Genomic DNA, 21,288 nt, shown 5'->3' with positions numbered 1-21,288 from the left:
TGGGAGGATGTTTGCTCGAGACTTTGGAGACAGTTAGGGGGATGCTTCTATTGTTAACGTTAGTGTTGCTCACGAGACGAGGCATGTTCCATCTGGGGGACAAGTTAATGTTTTCGAAATGAGATGGGACAGAAGAAAAATTTCGTCTCTTATCATGGCAGGTTGGGTGATACTTAGATTGTGCAGTTGGTGGTAGTGTGTGTGTGTGGGGGGGGGTGTACTCCTGCACCCCGACTTCGAATACAGCTTGTAGTTATTCATCTTCATTGTAGCGATTAGCCAAAAGTGGGAAGAAATGTGATGTTAGAGATGATACATAATAAATTTACCATGCGTTCTCATCATTGCGGTTAAACAAAGTGAACGGAAAAGCGACGTAAAAGTAGGCTAAATACAAAAATGTGCAATATGTATATTAACTGAAGAAAACTGTCATTTACTGCAGGAAATTTCAAAACTCACCGTACCTTTTTATACCGTATCACCTCTTATATTGCAGAAATTGGCGTGTAAACCAGTGTGTTCTAAAAGTATTATCTTAACATTTGTGAAGAAAATATTATGACGAAAATAATTGTAATTCCAGAAAAGCCATTCCTATAACATTAAGTTCTTGCCAGTCAGAACCAACCTATGTATTCAATGAACAAGGCTATTCACGTGTTCAGCCATTCACTGTTACAAGTTTTGCTTTGTCACCCTAATGGGAAAACCCTCTACCAAGTGGCTGAATTATAGTAAATACTGCTAAACTGCTAGGGCATAATTCATCTCCAAGAAATGGAGCGCAGATTTTTGCACTGGAAGTTCCAAGATACTTGTTTTTCGTTTTACACAGTAACAAGTGAATTTTCTGTCGCTTCCGTGGCTGATGCTAAGTTGACGGGACGAGCAGAAGCCCCGCCTGCACGCATTTCTAAGTGATGACGTCAGAGGACCTCCTGTCTGTGGAGAGGACGTTTTCAAATCCGTGACGTAGTAGGTGAATTTCAGCGGTGTTTGAAGGCGTGTTTCTCGAGAACCGAAACAAATATCGCCGAGATATTTTGCACATCTCATGTTTGTGTCATTATCTGTAAAATGAATGGATTTAAAACGTTTTTCATGTCAAAGTGGAAATGTCCATTCTAACACCACATGCTGAACAGGACAGGTTTTCACGATTCCAGATCAGTAAACTTGGCACACAACAATTTCAGGTTTCCAACTTGTGGGCTGTTTGAATTTACTGATCTGGCTTTACACATGCAAGGAAAGAATGATCTTTTTGAGCAATAAAGCCCTCTATACGTGGTGTTATTTTGCAGCCATTGCATTGGTGCAATAAAACCTCGAAGGTGGTGCTGTACAATGCATGTTTTGCATCAACACCTAAAGGAGTGTTCCATAACACTGTCAGATTTTTGGGAGACAATGCTTGGTATAATGCCCCACTCTGTTTTTTGGTGTACACAAAATGAGCTATTGCACCAAAACTATATCTTACTTACATTGTTACAGGTGGGCGAGGGGGTATTCATTATTATTCTGATTGGTAAGAATGTCTTTGTATGAACTATGTTGAGTAAGAATGTCTTTTGTATGAACTATGATCCATATATTCACACTCCACACATGATGATATAAAATTTTTATATTCCATTAAGACACATCTTCCATCACATTTGGTGGTTCTGTATTGTATAAGAACAATTTTCCAGAAGTCAGATATTGAGTTTCTCAAAAAAAGATTCATGAAAAGCTAGGGATACATAACTCAAAGCACTTTCACTCCCAGGGCCTCCCCGATGGCGCAGTGGTAGTAGCGTTGTTGCCTTATAATCAATGGGTCCCGGATTCGATATCCGGTGGAGGCACAAGTGATTCGGATCCCACTTTAAGCTGTAGGTCCAGTCCTGATTAGCCTTACTGTGCATAAAGTGGACTTAAAACAACAAATCAATCAATCAAGTTTTTCACTCCCAGTTCTTAGGTTTGTACTTAACAGGAAAACTTGTGCCATTTTTTTCATCTCGTACCACTTCTGCTCATTCTTCTTAATAGCTGTGAAATCTCTTTCAGAATATGTTTTATTTAAGAAGAATGTAGGGTGCATGAAATTTCGTGAATTAATTTGTAATTGGTAGTTTGTTTTGAACACTGTGCTTTGTTTACACACTGGTTTATTAAAGTAAACAAGTAGACAGCTATTAATATACCATTTCTAACATAGAAGACAAGAGAAAGCAACTGAAGTTTGTTAACTAGGATTCCTTGCTTGCTAGTCACTTGTTTTGACATTTTTTTAAATTATATTTATATTCTGAAATATTTCAATAAAATTAATTAATCTACGTATTTGAAAATAAAAATTGTAATTTTCTATGTAACTAAATTCTTAATTTATTTTGAAACAAAAATACAACTTGTCTGTAATTGTTCATAGCCAAGTTACCTTGTCGCATTTCATATTATTTTAAACCCTGAAAACTGTTACTTCTAGTAATGTCTAGATCCATTCCAGAAATATTAAAATGTCAAAACTTTTTATTACGGTGAGCTGATACCCATGCTGATCTATTGCTAACTGAAAGTATCCATTTGAATTTGTTCACTGATATTGGCTGATACTTTTCCGTAGTCTGTCTATTTTGCAAGTGCCATGCAACATTTTGCAGAAAATAAATTTCCTGGAAATATCCTACATTCAGTTTTAATTTATTTTGCACCAGTATTGCATGAAAAGAATACATTTTGTGATTAACTATGAAAGGACAGGCCGTGACAGGCGTGTCACAGCAAGTATTTCCCTTAAGGACTGCTTGTGACGGGTCACAAGGAGCTTTTTCCTCATAGTATGTTACTTTTTTTTTAACATACTGTAACTTGGATAATGATCTGAGATACATGTTTTGAGTTGTGCACGAGTCTAGAGGTATGTAATTAACAATTAGTAAAGTTTAATTTCATTGTTACTATTGGGGAGGGGGCGATGTCTGAAAAATTGTGATAATTTTTTTTTCAATTGGTTTCGAAAACCTAGCCTCTTTCTCAATTTAGGTGTTTCAAAACATGCTTTTGGCAATAGAAGTAAGACTTTCCAACATTCCTGGTGCCAAAAGCATGGGTGGGGGCAGCGGCAGGGAAATAAAGTCAAAAGCCTCCAGCTGACAACAAAGGGTTGGAATTTCAAATTTTGTGTAAAAAAATAGTTAGTTTCTCTTTTTCTTCTAACTGATTACGGATTTTTTTCTCATCAGGATTAGAGCCCAAAGTATACTGAACAAAACAAGGTATCATTTGTACCTCTAACATTCTTAGTTCCGGAAATATAAAATTTAATTTAGAAGCATGCAGAATTTCAAATTTCCTGCTGAAAACATGCTCGGCGTTAGTGCAAATACCTGGAAAATCAGCCTCTGTGTTTAAGGGTTAACTGACAACTATTTTAATATTATGATGTAATTCTTGAATATTTCAAATCAGTGGAATACATGCATATTAGTATTCATGGATATTTTGAGCAATTTTTAATGGGTATAATTTATAAACATAGGCAGGGAATCAGCAAGAGCACAGAAATCTGTATTTGTATCAGCTCAAAGTTTTGTATCTTCTCAGCTCGACTTCTAAAATTGTTCTGCATGACAAAACAACCTGCTTGTGTAAACCGTACCAATCACTAATTTCATTACACATTTGCTCAACTTTTATTTTACAACTAACTTTCCACACATTTCTGAAGTAATTAATATTTTAAAGCTTTCCAGTGTGTTCTAACTAGTGTGGAGTTAACTTGTTTTTATCTCCTTGATGCATTGTACTGAACCAATTCTTGGTAACCGGTATGAAATAATTAATACTATTAGTATGCCCTTAGTTAAGTCATGGCTTCAAATGTAGGGTTAGGCAAAAATTCCACCATAGTGCTTTTAGTTGCACATAACTTTAGAATTTAGGCAGACGAATAAGAATCACTTTGGAAACTAGGCTAGAAAATGAGTGATTGAAAAACTGGTATCTCTTTGGCGGACTAGAGTAAGTAAATGCTTGCTCTGAAAAATAATAGTAGAATAGATATAGTCACAGTATAGACATAGCATGTGTGAACTGATATAGTAAAAAGAAAAAAGTATATGTAGAAATATCAGGGGTAAGTTAAATTTTAAAACCAGGGAAAATATGAACGTAGTGTAGCTATTTCTTCAATGTGCATTGAAAGGGAACATTTTCTAGAGAAACTAATTATAATCTATTGCTGTTTTTTTTTATCTGGGTGCTATCTGTAGTGATATAAACCAGCGTTTGCATTTCTTGTTCAGTCTCAATAAACAGAGGAAGTTGTAATGCTGTTCTTGACGGTACTATTCAAGTGGGAAAATAATTTAAATTCAAGCAGTTTTGATCTTGGGACTCCTTCTGCTATTTTTCCCCCCCTCTAATAGCAGTTAGCTTCACGTTTTTTGTGACAGGTTCAATCTGACATTTTAACCAAATGTAGGTTCAGTACTATCAGTTCTAGCCATTTTTATATTACTCTGTGTAACTATTTGGATAGATATTTCAGTACAAATATGACTAGGTTTCTGCACAGATACATCAAGAGAAGATCAGATTGATAGTCTTGTAACCTGTACACATGGAGCCATGGTGGTCTAGTCAATACGGTCTGCCACACTGGAGACCTGGGTTCAATTCCCAGGGTGGTGATATAAAGTCAGAATATTTCCAACCTTATCCCTGGAGGTAGCTGGAGTGTGATGCTGATCACACACACCCCAAAAAATTATCTTGCATAATAAATAGAAGTAATGATATTTAAAAAAGTAGGGGGAACTAATGTAAAATAAGGGTGAGAATTTGGTTCCAAAAATTTACATAGATCTAGAAAATTTCCTTCAAACATTTTTTAAAAAAAATGTAAGTAATGTACATTATCCTTCTTTGTATTGTGGGCAAAACTACCTATGCAGGTAATATACTTTTCTAAATTTTTTCATTGTTATAATAGTAACATTTGAATGCCTATAAAATGTTTTATCATTAATGTAACTTGGAACTTACCTTGACTGTTTGCATTAAATTTACCACATATAATTGTATTTGTAAATTCTGTAATTTTGCATTAGTATATTGATGAACAAGTATTATCCAGTCTAATGATTAGCTTTTATTTTCTAATGGTTTAGTAGTTTGTTGCCAAATATGACATTCTTGCATTATATGAAAACAAATAGTGACACATTTTGCATTTGTGCAGTTTGCAACAGTGCTTCGTGAAGGTGAGAAGTTGACACTACGTGCAGAGGATATTGTTGTTGGTGACGTTGTAGAAGTGAAATTTGGTGACAGGATCCCTGCAGATATCCGAATTATAGAATCCAGAGGATTCAAGGTGGACAACTCATCCTTGACAGGAGAGTCTGAACCTCAACACAGGTCTTCAGAGTTCACAAATGAGAACCCACTGGAAACCAGGAACCTGGCTTTCTTCTCAACAAATGCTGTTGAAGGTAATGTTATTCATTTCTGATAATGTAACAAAGTTTTGATGTGCTGATCTTTTTTCCCCTTGTAAATTTGTGTGCAGTCCTGCACATGCTGGTTTCTTTCCATTATATATATATTTTTTTTATCTTCATTAGAGTACTTTTTTATGTAAAATACAAGGTGATTTCCAATAACGATACATAAGATGATTCAACAGAAATGGGATGTTGTTTTCAGCATGACAAAAATAAATTTGGTATGTACCTTTCTATTGCATATCATATGAATATACATATGTATGTGAACCTTTAAGAGCAGCATAGATTCTCAAGAGATTTAACATTAGTACACAAGCAGTTCTTTGAAATGCAAAATGAATTCCTGTTCTGAATGTTGTAAATTTAATGCTGGCTGATTCAACTTCAGAAACACGAGATTTTGAATCACTTCTGGAAGTAACCTACTTCTTTTCTTATCACAAATCCGTCCAGCAACACTGAATACTGATGCAGCAGGTATGCCCAAGTATTTTCTCACCACTTGCTTCAGATTTGGATACTCACTTTTGAATTTCTAATACAACAGCGGTCACGTGGAATAGTTCGTTCAGCAATGTACTGTTTTATTTCTTTATTTTGAGGTAGGTTGATCTCTGAATGAGAGTTTGTAATAATTTTATTACAAAAACTCGACAAGGATGAAGAATCATAACCTAATTTTCAATAAATCTTACAAAATTAAAATATAAAACTTATTAGAAGGTAATACTCTAGTATTATCTGTACCGGTTTAAATATCGGATTTTTGCTGATACCGATGCCGATATGTCAATTTCTGCCAATTTTCATACATCTGTAATCGGCTTCGGCACATCCCTACCTAGTATATTAATTAGATATAAAACACCAATTCAGGCATGCATGTAAAATAAAAACAGAAGTCCATCAACTTTAAATTTTCCATCAATTTCTATATATATGAAAAAACTGTAAACCAGGTAACGTGCAGAATACTCCACTGATCCTACAGCCAGTCAACTTTACATGTATGTGTACTAACCTTCAGCTAGTGTTAACATAGAAATTCTTTTTGTGTAGGTACTGCAAAGGGCATTGTGATCAGTTGCGGTGACAACACTGTGATGGGAAGAATTGCCGGTTTGGCATCTGGACTGGATACAGGAGAAACACCAATCGCCAAAGAAATTCAGCATTTCATCCATCTCATCACTGGAGTGGCTGTCTTCCTTGGAGTCTCATTCTTTGTCATTGCATTCATCCTTGGTTACTTCTGGTTGGATGCTGTCATTTTCTTGATTGGTATCATTGTAGCTAATGTGCCTGAAGGTCTGTTGGCTACTGTAACGGTAAGTGGCGCTGCATCTATTATTTGAAAATAAGATTAAGTTAGGGTGTTAAACTTACTCTGAATTATTTAAAGTAGTAGAGTAATTTGATTTTTGTTATTGTTATGTGATGGAATATGACATTGGGGAAATACCAGATCTTGAAACATGCATTAATGCATTGTCTCTGTGTATAAGGCATGATAAGTTGCATTCATTGTTTGCCCACGGGAAGAAAAAATAACAAATTCATGGTCTCTGGGGCAGGTGAAAGCTAAGTTCGAATGTTGTGAAAACAAATTTTTCACTTTTTAAAAACTATTAGGGCAGGGGTTCCCAAACATTTTGGTTTCACGGCACCCTTAGTGTTTCAAGACATTTCTGCAGCACCCAAGTCAGAATGTAGGCCTATCTAACACTTACAATGCTTAGTTATTGATGTTAGGTTGCTTGCCTGAAGTTAAAAAATAAACACACATTTCAAATTCAGACACATTTTGTGTGTAAAAAGTACTAAATAAGCACATATTTGGAACAATCATATCATTTCACTGAAAATGTTGGAACATTTCACGGTGCCCCTGTAAGCCAGCCACGGCTTACCCCAGGGTGCTGCGGCACACTTTGGGAACCACTATATGAAGGTATACATGATTGCTTTTAGCAAAACACTATAGCATGATTAATTCTGAACAAATCGTATCTACAGCTTCTTCAGTCTGAGATCGAACATTTTATTTAGAGAAGTATTGTACATAATTTGAAATGTTGCTCTTAAAGGGCCCAGTTGTAAAGACTATCATTGCAGAAAACATAATTCGATATTTCCAGAAAGTATTTTAATTTCAGTGACACTCCACAAATAGATTGCAATTTATATTCCAGGTTCAATTAAAGTCAGTTGTGAATGACTTGTGTTGACAAAATCAATAAGCAAGTAATATATATATTTTTTGCAACTAACATGGATTTTTTTTACAAACATCTGGTTATACTTATCACATATACAGGGTGAGCATAAAGTCTTTCCCTGATTATGAATATTTATATCTCAACTTCCACGGTAGATAGGCAAATAAAACCTATGGAAATAAGTAGTGCAATACATCAAGTTTTTTCCATTTCTTTGGTTTGTCTGATTCTTATTCCGATTCCCATATCATGGCCACTGCGTTCACCGGACTTCACCTCTTGACTTTCTTTTTATGGGGTTCGTTAAGGACACAGTGTTTAGTTCACCAGTTCCTGATATGCAAACTCTTCAGACATGAATACGGGATGCTATAGAGACGGTGACAGAAGAGATTTTGTCAAAGACATGGAGAGAAATTGAGTATCGCCTAGACGTTCTAATGGCACCAAAGGGAGCACATGTCAAAGTGTACTGAAGTGTACTGATAACAAAACATTATGAGTTAAGCTACCATTTCCAACAAACTGCATATATGTATCTAGCATAGTTCTTTAGCAATAAAAGTTTGTAATCAGGGCAAGACTTTATGCTCACCATGTGTAGATTTTTCAGATGGCATTTTATTGTAGCAGGTATGTTACATCAACACAAAAGTCTTGCAAAGGGAACCAGTAAACCAGAGGTCTTTGTCCAAGGAAGATTAAGGGCCATCAATATTAAACATAAACAGTTCCAGATTATAGTGCTGAGTAAATACAGAAGGTCGATCCGCGTATGTGTGTCCGATTTTGAACCGTCACCCCTGTGCACAGAATCGACCAATCCAAGTGGTTAAAAGCATGGGAGGATGGTTAGAGCCTGTAGTATCGTGGCACTATCACGAGTGTGTGTTGTGTGCATCATGGCTCCACAGGTGAACCTTTTTTGGGAGGGGTACGTAGTTGCACTTTTCCACGCCAAATATTCTGTGTCAAAAATTCAGAAACAGTGCAAAGAATATGGATGTGCCTTGGGTTCGATGACCATCAAGAACACAATCAAGCGGCATAAAATCCTCAAGGTTCCAGCTATTCAGTCGCCCACCAGGGGGACGAGGAAGGGAGCGTGCACTGCAGTGATGCCACCCGTGTCTTGGAAGCTGCATCGAATGGCACTAAAGGAGACCTCCCGACGCAACGTGTGATGGCCACACGACTCCACGTGGACCAGTCAACTGTGAACCGCACCTTGTGTGAGAAATCAAACCTCCGGAAGGATTTAAAAGCTGTGAACATTACCTCAGTGAGGCCTATCGGTGTCATGTCTCATCACATACATCTCGTTCTACTAAGAACTTTTTGCCACATATGGCGACAGCCATCGGCATTCGGGGTATTCCATTTCACGATATACTGGTGAAGTCGTCGGATGCGAGTCCCATGAATTTCTGTGGGTTTTGTCTACTGAAACGGGGGCACTTTCCTCTCATGGTGTCACCACTCTCAGGGGGCTGTGGAAAGCCTGTCAGGAGGAATGGCAGAAGATTCCACTTCCTGTACTTCATCGCAGCTTCCTACAATGGAAGTTATGGTGCAGGGCTATTGCCAAGACACACGGTGATCACATTGAGGCCAACCGATGGTGATCCCGTGGATTTTCATAAGGTAAGTGCTAGTCCAAAATCGGACACACATACGCGGATCGACCTTCTGTACTTTCGAGTTGGCAAAACCATGGAGCAAATTATGCTCTGCTTACACATAAAACATAATTCTGTTGTGTATGGAGGACATCACATTTCATTTATTTCTTTAAATTGATTTATTTCGAGATCTGTTTAATTGAATCATGTAACTGTGTGGAGTAATGAACATTTGCAACACTCATTTATTAATCAGAGTATTACAGAGTAGTCTGAAAATTTATTTAAAATTCTTGAAAAAGTCATGTAATTTGTTGAAACAAAATTAATAACAATCTGAGTGAAAAAGCTGATGCTAAGTAACAAAAATACAATATATTACCGGTACATTCTACTTGAGGGATAGTATGAAAGTATAACTGCAGGTTGTATTTTGACCATTTCTTTTTCATCGGACATTTCTTTTTTTGTGTATTATTCATAGTGTCAAATCTCCTAGAGATGTCTATAAAGTAGACATTGTATATTTTCAGGTATGTTTGACCCTGACAGCTAAAAGGATGGCCTCTAAGAATTGTCTTGTGAAGAACTTGGAAGCTGTAGAGACTCTGGGATCCACGTCTACAATCTGCTCAGATAAGACCGGAACTCTGACTCAGAACAGGATGACTGTCGCTCACATGTGGTTCGACAACCAGATCATTGAAGCTGATACTACAGAGGACCAATCAGGTGCGTGGCTTTAATCTGTTTTTTGTATTCATGGCACATGTTGCATACATTTATGGTTAAAATTCAATTCTTCACATAAAACAACTATTCTGGTCTATGTTGATTATATATATACATGGGAAAGTGAAGTGAAAACCTTAATTTGTTTGTTTTGTAACTAGTAGGGTTGCACAATTTTGTTGCAGTTTAGCACAGACACTTTGCTGATCTATGTATATTTTCAAGTCTTTACTTATCACCTGTACATCTGAAGAAGAATAATCTTTGTGGTGCACAAGCAGTCACTTACGAGTAGGGAGCGGAAGTTGATGAAATGTCATCTTTTTTCTGACATCTTTAACACGATGCCCATTAAATATATACAATATTACACTTCGTCTAGAACCCAAAAAAGATAATTTTAAAGTGCATTATTTGCATTTTTGTTGCCAATTTTCAGATTTTAATTCATTTTTCCAGATTTTTGGCATTTTTCAGTCATTAATTTTGCAATATTTGGTGTATTGTTCAGTCATATTTTGTCACTTCTCTTTCATTTTGGTAATATTCTTGAGTCTTTTCACCAAGGTTAACATAGGCCTATATATATCTCGCAGGCTTGCAATTTCCGAGCAAAAGAAATTCTGAACTGGTGACAGTCTTTGTTGTGTCGGAGGAAACTACCAGGTGTCAGTCTGGGGCAAACTCAGATTTAAGATCAGATAATTTCCTTTTCATTTCAATTTTTAACTTTAACAAATTTATTGGTAATTTTTTCTCATTTTTTAGGACATTCTATAGGTTATATACCTATATTTTTTAGGTCATCAACTTCCGCTCCCTACTTATGAGTCATTGCAAGGGACTTCCCACCCATCTTGCTGCAAACTAAGGCCATTGTCGAACTTTCTCCTCCATTCATAAACTTTGCTGGCATTGTAAACATGCATGGAGATATTGAATTTCATTTGCTGGAAAATTTATGTAAGTGTTAGGCTTCCAGAGGGTAAAAAACCATTGCTCGTAAGAAACCACTGCTCTCCACTGGTGCAAATATGTGGAGGAAAAGCCATGTGTAAAATTACAAAAATGACTTTGTGAAGCTCGCTTGGTCAGTGTTGCAGCCTTGAGGTCATTTTGTAAATAGCAGTCGATACCCCCACACAAATTTGAGTTGTATACAGTCTGTCATATACTTTGTGTCAGACTGTAAGGTTTTCATTGATTGTGCCTCATATATACACAATATACTTCTGCTTCTCCTACTGGCCAAACAACCCTCCGTGTTGGAGTGGTTAGCACAGCATGCTATCTAAGACACAAGGGGTCTTGGGTTTGGTTCCTGACCAGGGCATCGATGTTCTTTGTGAGAACCTCTACATCAGTTTCGTCATATTATCACTCATCCTGAAAAATGAAGTAAAATAAATCAAACCATGAAAATAAATGAACAGTACTGGCCACACCTGTTTTTAACTCCATTGTGTCCTTGACGATGCCAGGGGAACATGAAAATGTTTATTTTTATGCATGCTGTGGTTTTCTCTTGTCTTTGTACTCTCCAATAGGTAAAATAAACATGTTCTGCTGAGCATGTGATGTTAGAAGTTATTTCTGTGAATGTTATGGGTTGCCTGTGAAAAGGTAGTTTAATTGCTCATTGATTTTTGTGATTTTCATGAATTTCTTGCATACATTGAAAGAGTATTTTTTACTTGTTGAATGTATACGTCACTGTAATAAAATGCACAAATAATGTTTTGATGCAGAGAACATAAAAATCTAGGATAGTTCATTAAAGTGTTATCGTTAGGGGCATGCATATTTCGTTTTTGACGAAAAAACGAAATTTGAAAAAACACATTGTAGTGTTAATTTTTCATGTTTTTGAAAGGTGTGAGGTGCATTTTGTGACCATATTTTGTCACGAAATAATGCGAAATGAACTGCAAAAAGCGAAATTAACTCTCAAACACGAAATTCAAGGGTTTATTCACAAACGCGACACCTTCCGAGGCTGAATTATCCTGAGAGTTATGCAATTCCCGGAAAATTGATTAATTCTGCTGTTAATATTGGAGAAGCAAAAATGGACTCCTTTACACAGAAATAAACTTAATACTCTGATAACTACATAAATGTGCTATTAGAAGTGAAATGTTAATTCTGTGGAATAAGTGTAGTTTTTAAATCAAATTTAGTATTATTTTCACAATTTTAAAACCAATATGTCTTTTTATATACCACTTTTCATCCATTTTTTCACCGCTATAACACCGATATTTTATTTTATTTACCGCTTTTGAACCCGAAATTGACTCGTTTTTTGTACCGAAATTTTGCCTTTTTATTTACCAAAAATATGTGCCTCTAGTTATCGTTATTGAGACCAGGAAGGTCCAGTGTATAATGGAGGAAAACGTAAAATTGAGAACACTGAATTTTCTCATAGCTTTTAATTTAGATTGTTATTAAAAATATGTAATTATTTGTAATTTATTTTCTAGGTGTACAGTATGATAGAACCAGCCCAGGATTTAAGGCTCTGTCTCGAATTGCGACCCTGTGTAACAGAGCTGAATTTAAACCTGGTCAGGATGGTGTTCCTATTTTGAAGAAGTAAGTTCCAAAAGTCTTATTATACAAGAGTTCTGCCTCAGTGTCCATATAATGAGACAACTAGCTTTCACTCCTGAAGTGGTCTCCCCGAATTCTCGCATAGTGAACACTGACAGTGTTGACAACTTTTTCTTCCCTGGTAGGTTCAACGACACAAGTTAGTTTCAGATGTACTCTTCGGGAGAGATGACTTAATTTAATTGGCAATTTATTGTTAGTTTTAAGACACCTTGTAATCAAAAAGACATGGTAGTGTAAGCGAATAAAGTTTGCTTAAATTGTACTTGCTGAGTGGTCCTGGCAGGAGAGGAAGAAGTTGTTTCTGAGGGTGTTTGCTTAGTTTTGGATGACTTGCTTGTTTAGGGGAGGTCTACTGTTTGGCTGACTGGGAGAGGGGAGGGGGTAGTTGCCCAATCTTGGCTGAACTAGATGTGCAGTTGTTTGATTTTGGGTGACTTGGGTATGTACAATAATGGGAAAAAATACTTCCCCCATAGAACCTTAATAAAAGTAGTCTGGGGGGGATTATTTCTTTCTACAACTGTACATTGTTGCTTGATTTTGGTTGACTCTGGTGTGCAGTTGCTTGATTTTGGGTGACTTGGTGGGGGGTTACTTGTTATGTTTGGGGTGATTCAAGGGAAAGGAGAGCTTGCTTAATTTTTGGTGACTTGGAGTGGGTGCTTACTTAATTTTGTGATTTAGCATTCGGGGGTGCTTGCTTAAATTTGGGTGACTGAGCAGGGGGAGGGGGTTGCAACTTACTCATATTAATTGATTGAGGGCCTCCTCAATGGAGCGTCATCACTTTGTAAATTCCGGGTTCGATACCTGGTGAAGGCACATAGTGGTTCGGATCCCACTTTAAACTGTAGGTCCAGTCCCAATTAACATTACTGTGCATAAAGTGTAATTAAAACATCAACTCAATCAATCAATTATATTAATTGAATGTTTGTGTTGTGTGCCTCAGGGAGGGATCATCATATTATATATATCTCAGTATTATGTGTTTGCGCACACTCTGCCCCTTAATGCACCCCTGGAACACACAACACTCATGGGAAAAATTCACATTTTGCTGTGAAAAATCTACCCCAAAATGAGAGAATTATTTGTATCTTGTTACTTTCAGAGAGGTGAACGGAGATGCTTCAGAAGCTGCCTTACTGAAATGTATGGAATTGGCTTTGGGAGATGTCATGTCAATAAGGAAGAAAAATAAGAAAGTGTGTGAAGTTCCATTCAACTCCACCAACAAGTATCAGGTTTCAATTCATGATACGGAGGATGCCAATGACCCCAGATATCTGCTTGTGATGAAGGGTGCACCCGAAAGAATCTTGGATAGATGCTCTTCGATCTTCATCAATGGAAAGGAGAAGGTTTTGGATGAAGAAATGAAGGAGGCTTTCAACAATGCTTACCTTGAACTTGGTGGCTTAGGAGAGAGAGTATTAGGTTAGATATTTAATATTTTTAGTGTGCAATGTAGGGAATGTGAAACTTGTGTGCTTGCACGGAAGTCTTGACTGTGATTAACTTTTCCAATACACTTCTGTTTTGTATTTATTGGTATGAGTCACCAATGGTATCATTTATGATTTCATAAGGTACCACCAAGAGAATCTAGTTTTAAGACTTGTCACCTCATTTTTAATTCAGGAGTTTTCGTTCCACATGGGAGCACATTTCAGTGGCTCAAGACTCCAATCGCTATTAGTCGATGTGCATAAAAGAACTGCTTTGGATTTACGACTGGATTTAAAATATTCATAATTTCACACGGGATAATCATTTAATAACAAAATCCATTTTTGCTGACAATGTTCTAGTTTACAGCTATTTCAAGGATTAAACAAGTCTTGTGGTGTGATGTTTTGGAAAACACACGCTCCTAAAATAAACATACACACACAGTAAATCTGGTGAGTAATACTACATTGTTGGGGCCTAAACAACTCAACTGTGAAGTGATCAACCATTATTTCACTGAAAATCTTATCAAACTTTAATTATGAAATCCTAAATACAGTAGTCTTGCTTATCCGACATAGAGAGGCCAGCAGAACATCTGATAAGCGAAAATGTCTGATAATAGGGAGGTGTTAAGAAAAAGTCTATTAAACATCAAACTAATGTTATAATTTTACACAGATGCATTACTAATGTTATAATTGCACTGAGTAGTGAATGACAGACACACGAGTCATATTGTAGGCGGGCGCGCAACGCGGGAGAAACTAAAAATAGACTACGCTCACAACTTGCAGTTCTTGTTGCCGATTGATGATTTTTTTTTTTTCCGGTGGTATGTCCGATAATACGGAATGTCGGATAAAGAAGGTCGGATAAACAAGACTCTACTGTATCAACAAGTAATTCAAAATCTTTTCCTTGTCTACAAAGTTTCTAGAAGAGAAATTCTACAATATGTAAAAGAACAACCTCAAAATGTTGAAAAAAAATAACATTTGTTGTGCATAATTTCCAGGGTATTTTGAGCTGTAAAACTATCATGCAACATTTGTGCAAACTTCGTGAAATATCCACACACTGGAAAAGTATTGGTCACTATCTAGGTTTATATTCCAACCTTGTGGCTGAGTGGTTAGCGAATCACGCTGAGACTCCAAGGGTCCTGGGTTCGAATCCCGCTCGGACATGGTTGTTTGTGAATGTCCATTCATCAATTTCATCACTCATCCCCATCTTCGCAAATTAGCCAAGAGGCACAAAACTCGAAGTAAAATAAAATAAATCAAATCAAATCCAACGGATACAGCTGGTATCAGCTTCATTATCATCTCAACCTTATTAAAACATCTTAACAGTGCAACTTGCATTTTATGTATTCTCTGAAGGATTCATATTACCTGACCAGTAATGCACATCTCAGATTTGTACCAAAATAATTATTTATTAATTGCAGGAACCTCAAATTTGCATTCCCAGATTATACATTTTCCATCTTTATGCATTTCGCATCATGATGCATAAAATTCCCCAGGATGATGAATTTTCCCACATTGTAAGTTCTGCAAAAACAACCCCTCCCCTTTTTTTCTTTCACAATACTTCATCAGTCTTGATGAACTAATGAATTAGACAAGAAAGTTGTGAAGCTTTCCTGGCAATGATTGCTGAATACATTCTCTCTGGCTATTGGCCAATTGAGTTCTCATCTTCTACATATTAGCTCTTCAAAGCTTGGAAAACTCTCCAGAACTCACCCAGTCAATGGTCAGAGAATATATTCATCAAGTCTCTCTTAGGGCCTCCCTGATGGTGCAGTGGTAGCGTCGTCTCCTTGCAGTCAAGGAATCCCAGGTTTGATCTCCAGTTGAGGCACACAGTGGTTCGGATCCCACTTTAAACTGTAGGTCCAGTCCTGATTAGCCTTACTATGCATAAAGTGGACTTAAAACACCAAAATTAATGTCTCTCTTATCACAATTAATATAAATTCATGTAAACATTACAACCTTTATGTAATAAGCAGGGAACTGATTTATATGTAAATACATAATTATGTTTGAAGCTGAAATCAGTTATATATATTTTTTCTATCTTCGCGCATCATGGCTTGTAGACTCAAGAAATTCAGTTTTTATTTTTCATATTTGTACATATATTAGGTTTTGGCTCATATTTTACATATTATTTCAGAAAATTTCTCAACATTTACTCCATATTCGCACAACAGTGTGTCCCTGTGTGACCAAAGAGATTTGGGTGAATTTCTTGCAAATAACAAACGGTATGAAGCAACATTAAACAAAACAAAAGTTTATTAAGACCTTTTTTATACCCTCGAATTGTGTTAATTACAAGTTTTCTGTCATCAGAACAACATTTTTTTTTTTTTTTCAATTTTACTTTTGCTATTGTAAAACACTTGAAATCCCTGTTTATTTACAATTGTTGTCAACAATAGAGAATGAGGGCTCAAGCTTTGGCTCCTGGTTGTTACAAACGTTATTTTGGCCGCTTTGGAAGAGAGTCCCTCCCAAGTCAAGAAGCCCTTAGCTAACCCCATTCTCTCTACTACAGAAGGTTGTTCGGGATCTCTGGTGACGATTTTGAAAGCCGCTGGCGGCGCTGTTATCAACGTCAGTCCGTCCAAACGGTGCATGCTGAGTCACGTCAGTACTGAGAACGCGTGTGCAGGGTGTAGTGCCATTTACCTAGAACGATGCCGAAGAAAATTGAACCATACTGGGAGGGCTACATAACAGCCCTTTCCGATGCTAAATATAGCTATTCGGCAATCAAAGGAATGTGCAAGAAGCGTGGTTTTGTGATATTGAAGAACGGGATCGGTGCGGTATTGAACGAAAAAGGCAAAGGCCGACTGGGCCTAATTCCAAAGGGGAAGAAACAGGCATATCCACGAGCAGCTACGAGTCGTACACCGGACATAGTGAGAAAAGTGAAGGTCCTTGTGTCAGGTGGTAACCCTGCCCGCCAAACGAGTATCGCACGTAAGTTGGGAATGTCTGTGTCAACAGTGAACACCATAATCAAGAAGGACCTGCAACTAGAAATGCGGCATAAGCGGCGAGTTCACAAGCTGGTGCCTCGTCACATTGCGGAACGTCGCACAAACGCTAGAAAGCTCTACGAGACCTATCTTGCAGGGGAGTGATGGAAAAATGTGGTGACATTAGACGAAGCATATGTCTACCTTAGTGACTGTCACAAACCCCGCGCGATTTAGTACCGCCCTCGTGACAAAAACAATTATCAAACATTGTATCGAGAATGCCAGGAAAGTTTTCTACGGGGTTTCATGATCATCGCTGGATACTGCTATAATGGCAAGCTAGCAATTCGCCGTGTAGCTAATAATGTGAAGATGAACTCCACGTACTATCAGGATGAGGTTTTAACACCCATTTATAACATAGATATCCCGGCACTGTATGAGGGGGGGGGGGGGGCAAAAACCAGGTCTGGGTGCACCAAGATAAAGCATCCAGCCATACCTCCAGTTCGACTCGTCTGTTCGTACAGCGAATGTGTGTGGAAACTGGCATCCGTGCAATTCCTTACAGCGACATTCCGGTCAAGGCGCCAGATGGGTCACCCATGGACTTCGTTGCATTTGGACTCCTAAAACGGGCCTTAAAAAAGAGACGTCCACGCACTCTCAATGGCCTCTGGAAAGCTTGTCAGGAGGAGTGGGAAAAGTTGGACATGATAAATCTTCGGAAAAGTCTGTTGCAATGGAAATTACGTTGTCGGGCTATAGCGCGGAATGCTGGTTTTCTAATTGAGCATGATCGTTGGTGGCGACATGGGTTTTCATGAACTTATCACCCTTCCAATATTGTCCTCAGAGATCCCGAACGACCTTCTGTAGTTTCGTGCCTGCCAGAAGCAACAGTTTTGTGACCCATTCTCTCTACTAGTTTCGTGCCTGCCAGAAGCAACAGTTTTGTGGGACACGTACATGATTCGCTTCTGGTTTCTCTTCAAGATACACAGTAATAGTTACAGTGCCAAGAGAAGCGCAATCAATTGTTTTAAAACTCTAGATTTATGTACGTAATGTCATATTATTAAAAAGGTAAATTTTTACAATTGTAAGTCCATATTTAACTCCATATTTTGGTGAAACTAACTAAATACAAGTGCTGATTTTTTAGTAGTGGCAACTGTTTATTTTCTAGACACACAGCATACATACATACATACATACATACATGGTTCTAAGTTTTACAGGCCTTCGCTGTAGTCCCCAGCGTTGCGTACAACGTGTTGCCATCGATGTGGAAGCCATTGGCACAGCCTAATCTTTTGATACTGTGAAGAGAGTGATCTACTGCCAGAAGAATGTCACAAAATGTTCGGAAGCAAATCCCACGAAGTGGTTCCTTCATCTTAGGGATTAAGCCTGTTGCAGTCCATGGTGACAATCGTGCAGTGCGACCTCTAGCTCATTCAATTTTTAACCAGCTCCGCGCTCCTGCTTTGTAAACATTGCGACTGCACTCCGCGACCGCTCGCTCACAACTGCTTTGTTCTTGTTGTCACTGCACACTGGCATGGAGTGGGAAGAGTTAGGTAATTTGCTCTGAGGGAGGGTACACATGTAACCAAGCTTTGGTATAAACGGCATTGCCTGGCTCCATTGCATGGTGTCCACTACAGCATAGTTGCCACTACTAAAAAATCAGCCTATGTATGTATTTACATGTTTAGCACATTTTTACTACATATAAATCCGTTCCCTGGTAATAAAGTAAGGATTTCCCAGAATCTGTTGATTCAATCCAATCTCATAAGAAATTATTCATTTGATGTTGAGCATGTGCAGTTCGGAATTTAAATGCAACATTATTCTTGTTTTAAAATACCAGTTGCAGAGTATTCATGATTTCAATCCTCTTCTATTGCAGGTTTCTGTGATGTGATGCTGCCATCAGACAAATTCCCCTCTGGTTTCAACTTTGATTGCGACGACCCCAACTTTCCCCTGAGCGGACTTCGCTTCGTCGGTCTCATGTCTATGATTGACCCTCCAAGAGCAGCAGTGCCTGATGCTGTCGCCAAGTGTAGGTCTGCTGGTATCAAGGTTATCATGGTGACTGGTGATCACCCTATCACTGCCAAAGCCATCGCCAAGTCTGTCGGTATTATTTCTGAAGGTAGGCACAAGTTGTGTACACATCATATGTGATTTTGCTGTTGTTGTTGACCACAATGTGTTCAAGTTCAGTTCCAGAGTGGTAAAATTTTGTAACCAAATAGGAGGAACGTGTACATGTAATTTCAAAACAAGGCCCACTCATAAGCACCTATTTTTATTAATGTTGTGCATTTCTATAAAGCAATGCAAAGTTTCGTTACTGTTTGCTTACGAACATAAAGGTATAAGATATTTTGAGGATGAAGTGATATGAAATTTTTGATCCGAGATAGAATTTCAAATGCTCCTTGAAGACCTCCTTTTTAAATGTGTTACAGATGACTCCAGTGCAAGATAAGTTGCACATTTAGACATTTATTTAAAAAAACAAAAACATAGGGAATGCAGATATGTTTATATCTATAACAAAGTGCAGAATATTGCACTAAATTATAATATATTTATAGACATATCAGATCGGTAAAATTTTACTGATACATCAATTTGCCTGTATCGGCTGTTACCGATAGAGTACTGGTTAACCTGTCCCATCCCGAATTTGTGTTGTAAAGGTAATGTCTAATTATACAGTGTAGTTTTCTAAGGCAAGACATGTTGCTGTTACCTGGTTACATGTGCTAATTAAGAAAGCGAATGGACCGTTCAGCTCCTTCATGAGATGTTTCAAACTTTGTATTGTATTGCTAAAACTATCATTTATTCTACATACATATAATTTATTGGTATCGGTAAATTTTTTATCAATACTTCATGTGCATTGGCAAAAATTTCCTTCTCCTTAAGTATTCTGTAATGGTATCGTCATGAAAACTAGCTAAATTCTTGTAGCACTTTTTATGAGTGTTTTATTACTTGTTCCCTGTGGTTCTGAGATCATGGTAACATCTGAAGAATTGTGCAGTTTCTTTCTAACATAGTAATTCACAATTTCAGGAAATGAAACTGTTGAAGACATCGCACAACGTCTTAACATCCCAGTGTCTGAAGTTAACCCAAGAGAAGCAAAGGCAGCTGTTATCCACGGCTCTGAATTGAGGGAATTGAATGCAGAACAATTGGATGAAATTTTAAGGTTAGTATGTAATAACATATAATCTGTGGTGCCTATTGACGGCCTAGGCCTACCTAATGATCACCGGCCTCACTCACACCTGATCCTACTCACTCGCTCACCCGAGGTGGGAGATCATACAACCAGTTATGGGGTGACGTGTGGTAAGCACGAAGAAGCCCCAGTCATTGTTGTAGATTTCCATAACCGGGTTACGCTACTCATTTGTAGCTTCCCAATTTTCTCACGGTGGGTGGCCACTGGTCCCATACGCAGGAGAAAAATTGTTACTCTTCCCCAGGAGACTTGAACCTGAGTGTGTCCTGTAGTCCAAAGCATTTTGCCTTAGATTGCATGGCTGCGGTGCTGGCTTAAGTTTAGTATGAGTTCTTAGAATGTCCGGTCACCAAATATTTTGCTGTAGGTTCTGAAATATCTAAGTGAAACATCAATATAATCACAAGTCACTCAAAAACATTAGTAAAAAGTAATACTGAGGTGCCTTCAAGACCAGTACTGATGTAGGAAACTTTGCATAGGGTATTCAGGTATATTTTTTTTATGTGACAGAGGTGTGTTTTGTAACTATACAGCAGACATTTTAATATTCTTATTATCGTAAGCAAACCTAAGACTATTTTAAACCTAAACTCTGACACATTGCTATTGTATGCTTGCATTGAACAATTTACTGTAATGTTCAGGTAGGTGCAGTTATCGACAGGAATCTGGCAGAATCTCTCCTGAGTATCAATTATATCCTAATAATTAGAGACCGGATGTTTAGGCACTAAAAACATATAAAATAGGCAGGCAAATAAGCACTTATAATTTTCAAAATAGGCATTAAAATAGAAATAGGCAATAAAAAAGGCAATTAAATTTAACTCAAAATAATGAAGAT

The 21,288-nt window shown here is 37.5% G+C and overlaps 1 protein-coding gene across 8 annotated transcripts in view; it reads left to right on the top strand.

Annotated features, from left to right (window-relative positions):
• The window catches only part of LOC146000260 (sodium/potassium-transporting ATPase subunit alpha), a 92,333-nt gene that overhangs the window by 46,290 nt on the left and 24,755 nt on the right, over positions 1–21,288 (top strand). For all 8 annotated transcript variants that reach the window (XM_083137718.1, XM_083137716.1, XM_083137714.1 and 5 more), the window contains 7 exons: positions 5,240–5,492; positions 6,567–6,835; positions 9,882–10,080; positions 12,567–12,678; positions 13,814–14,139; positions 19,083–19,331; positions 20,267–20,405. In XM_083137718.1, coding sequence (XP_082993844.1) covers positions 5,240–5,492; positions 6,567–6,835; positions 9,882–10,080; positions 12,567–12,678; positions 13,814–14,139; positions 19,083–19,331; positions 20,267–20,405 — 1,547 coding nt within the window. The remainder of the gene's footprint in view (positions 1–5,239; positions 5,493–6,566; positions 6,836–9,881; positions 10,081–12,566; positions 12,679–13,813; positions 14,140–19,082; positions 19,332–20,266; positions 20,406–21,288) is intronic.

The sequence above is a fragment of the Lepisma saccharinum genome, chromosome 16, assembly GCF_977018435.1.
Source record: "Lepisma saccharinum chromosome 16, izLepSacc3.1, whole genome shotgun sequence".
Classification (NCBI taxonomy): Eukaryota; Metazoa; Arthropoda; class Insecta; order Zygentoma; family Lepismatidae; genus Lepisma; species Lepisma saccharinum.
The sequence above is the reverse complement of the archived record's forward strand: the minus strand, read 5'-3'. Positions and strand labels throughout refer to the sequence as shown.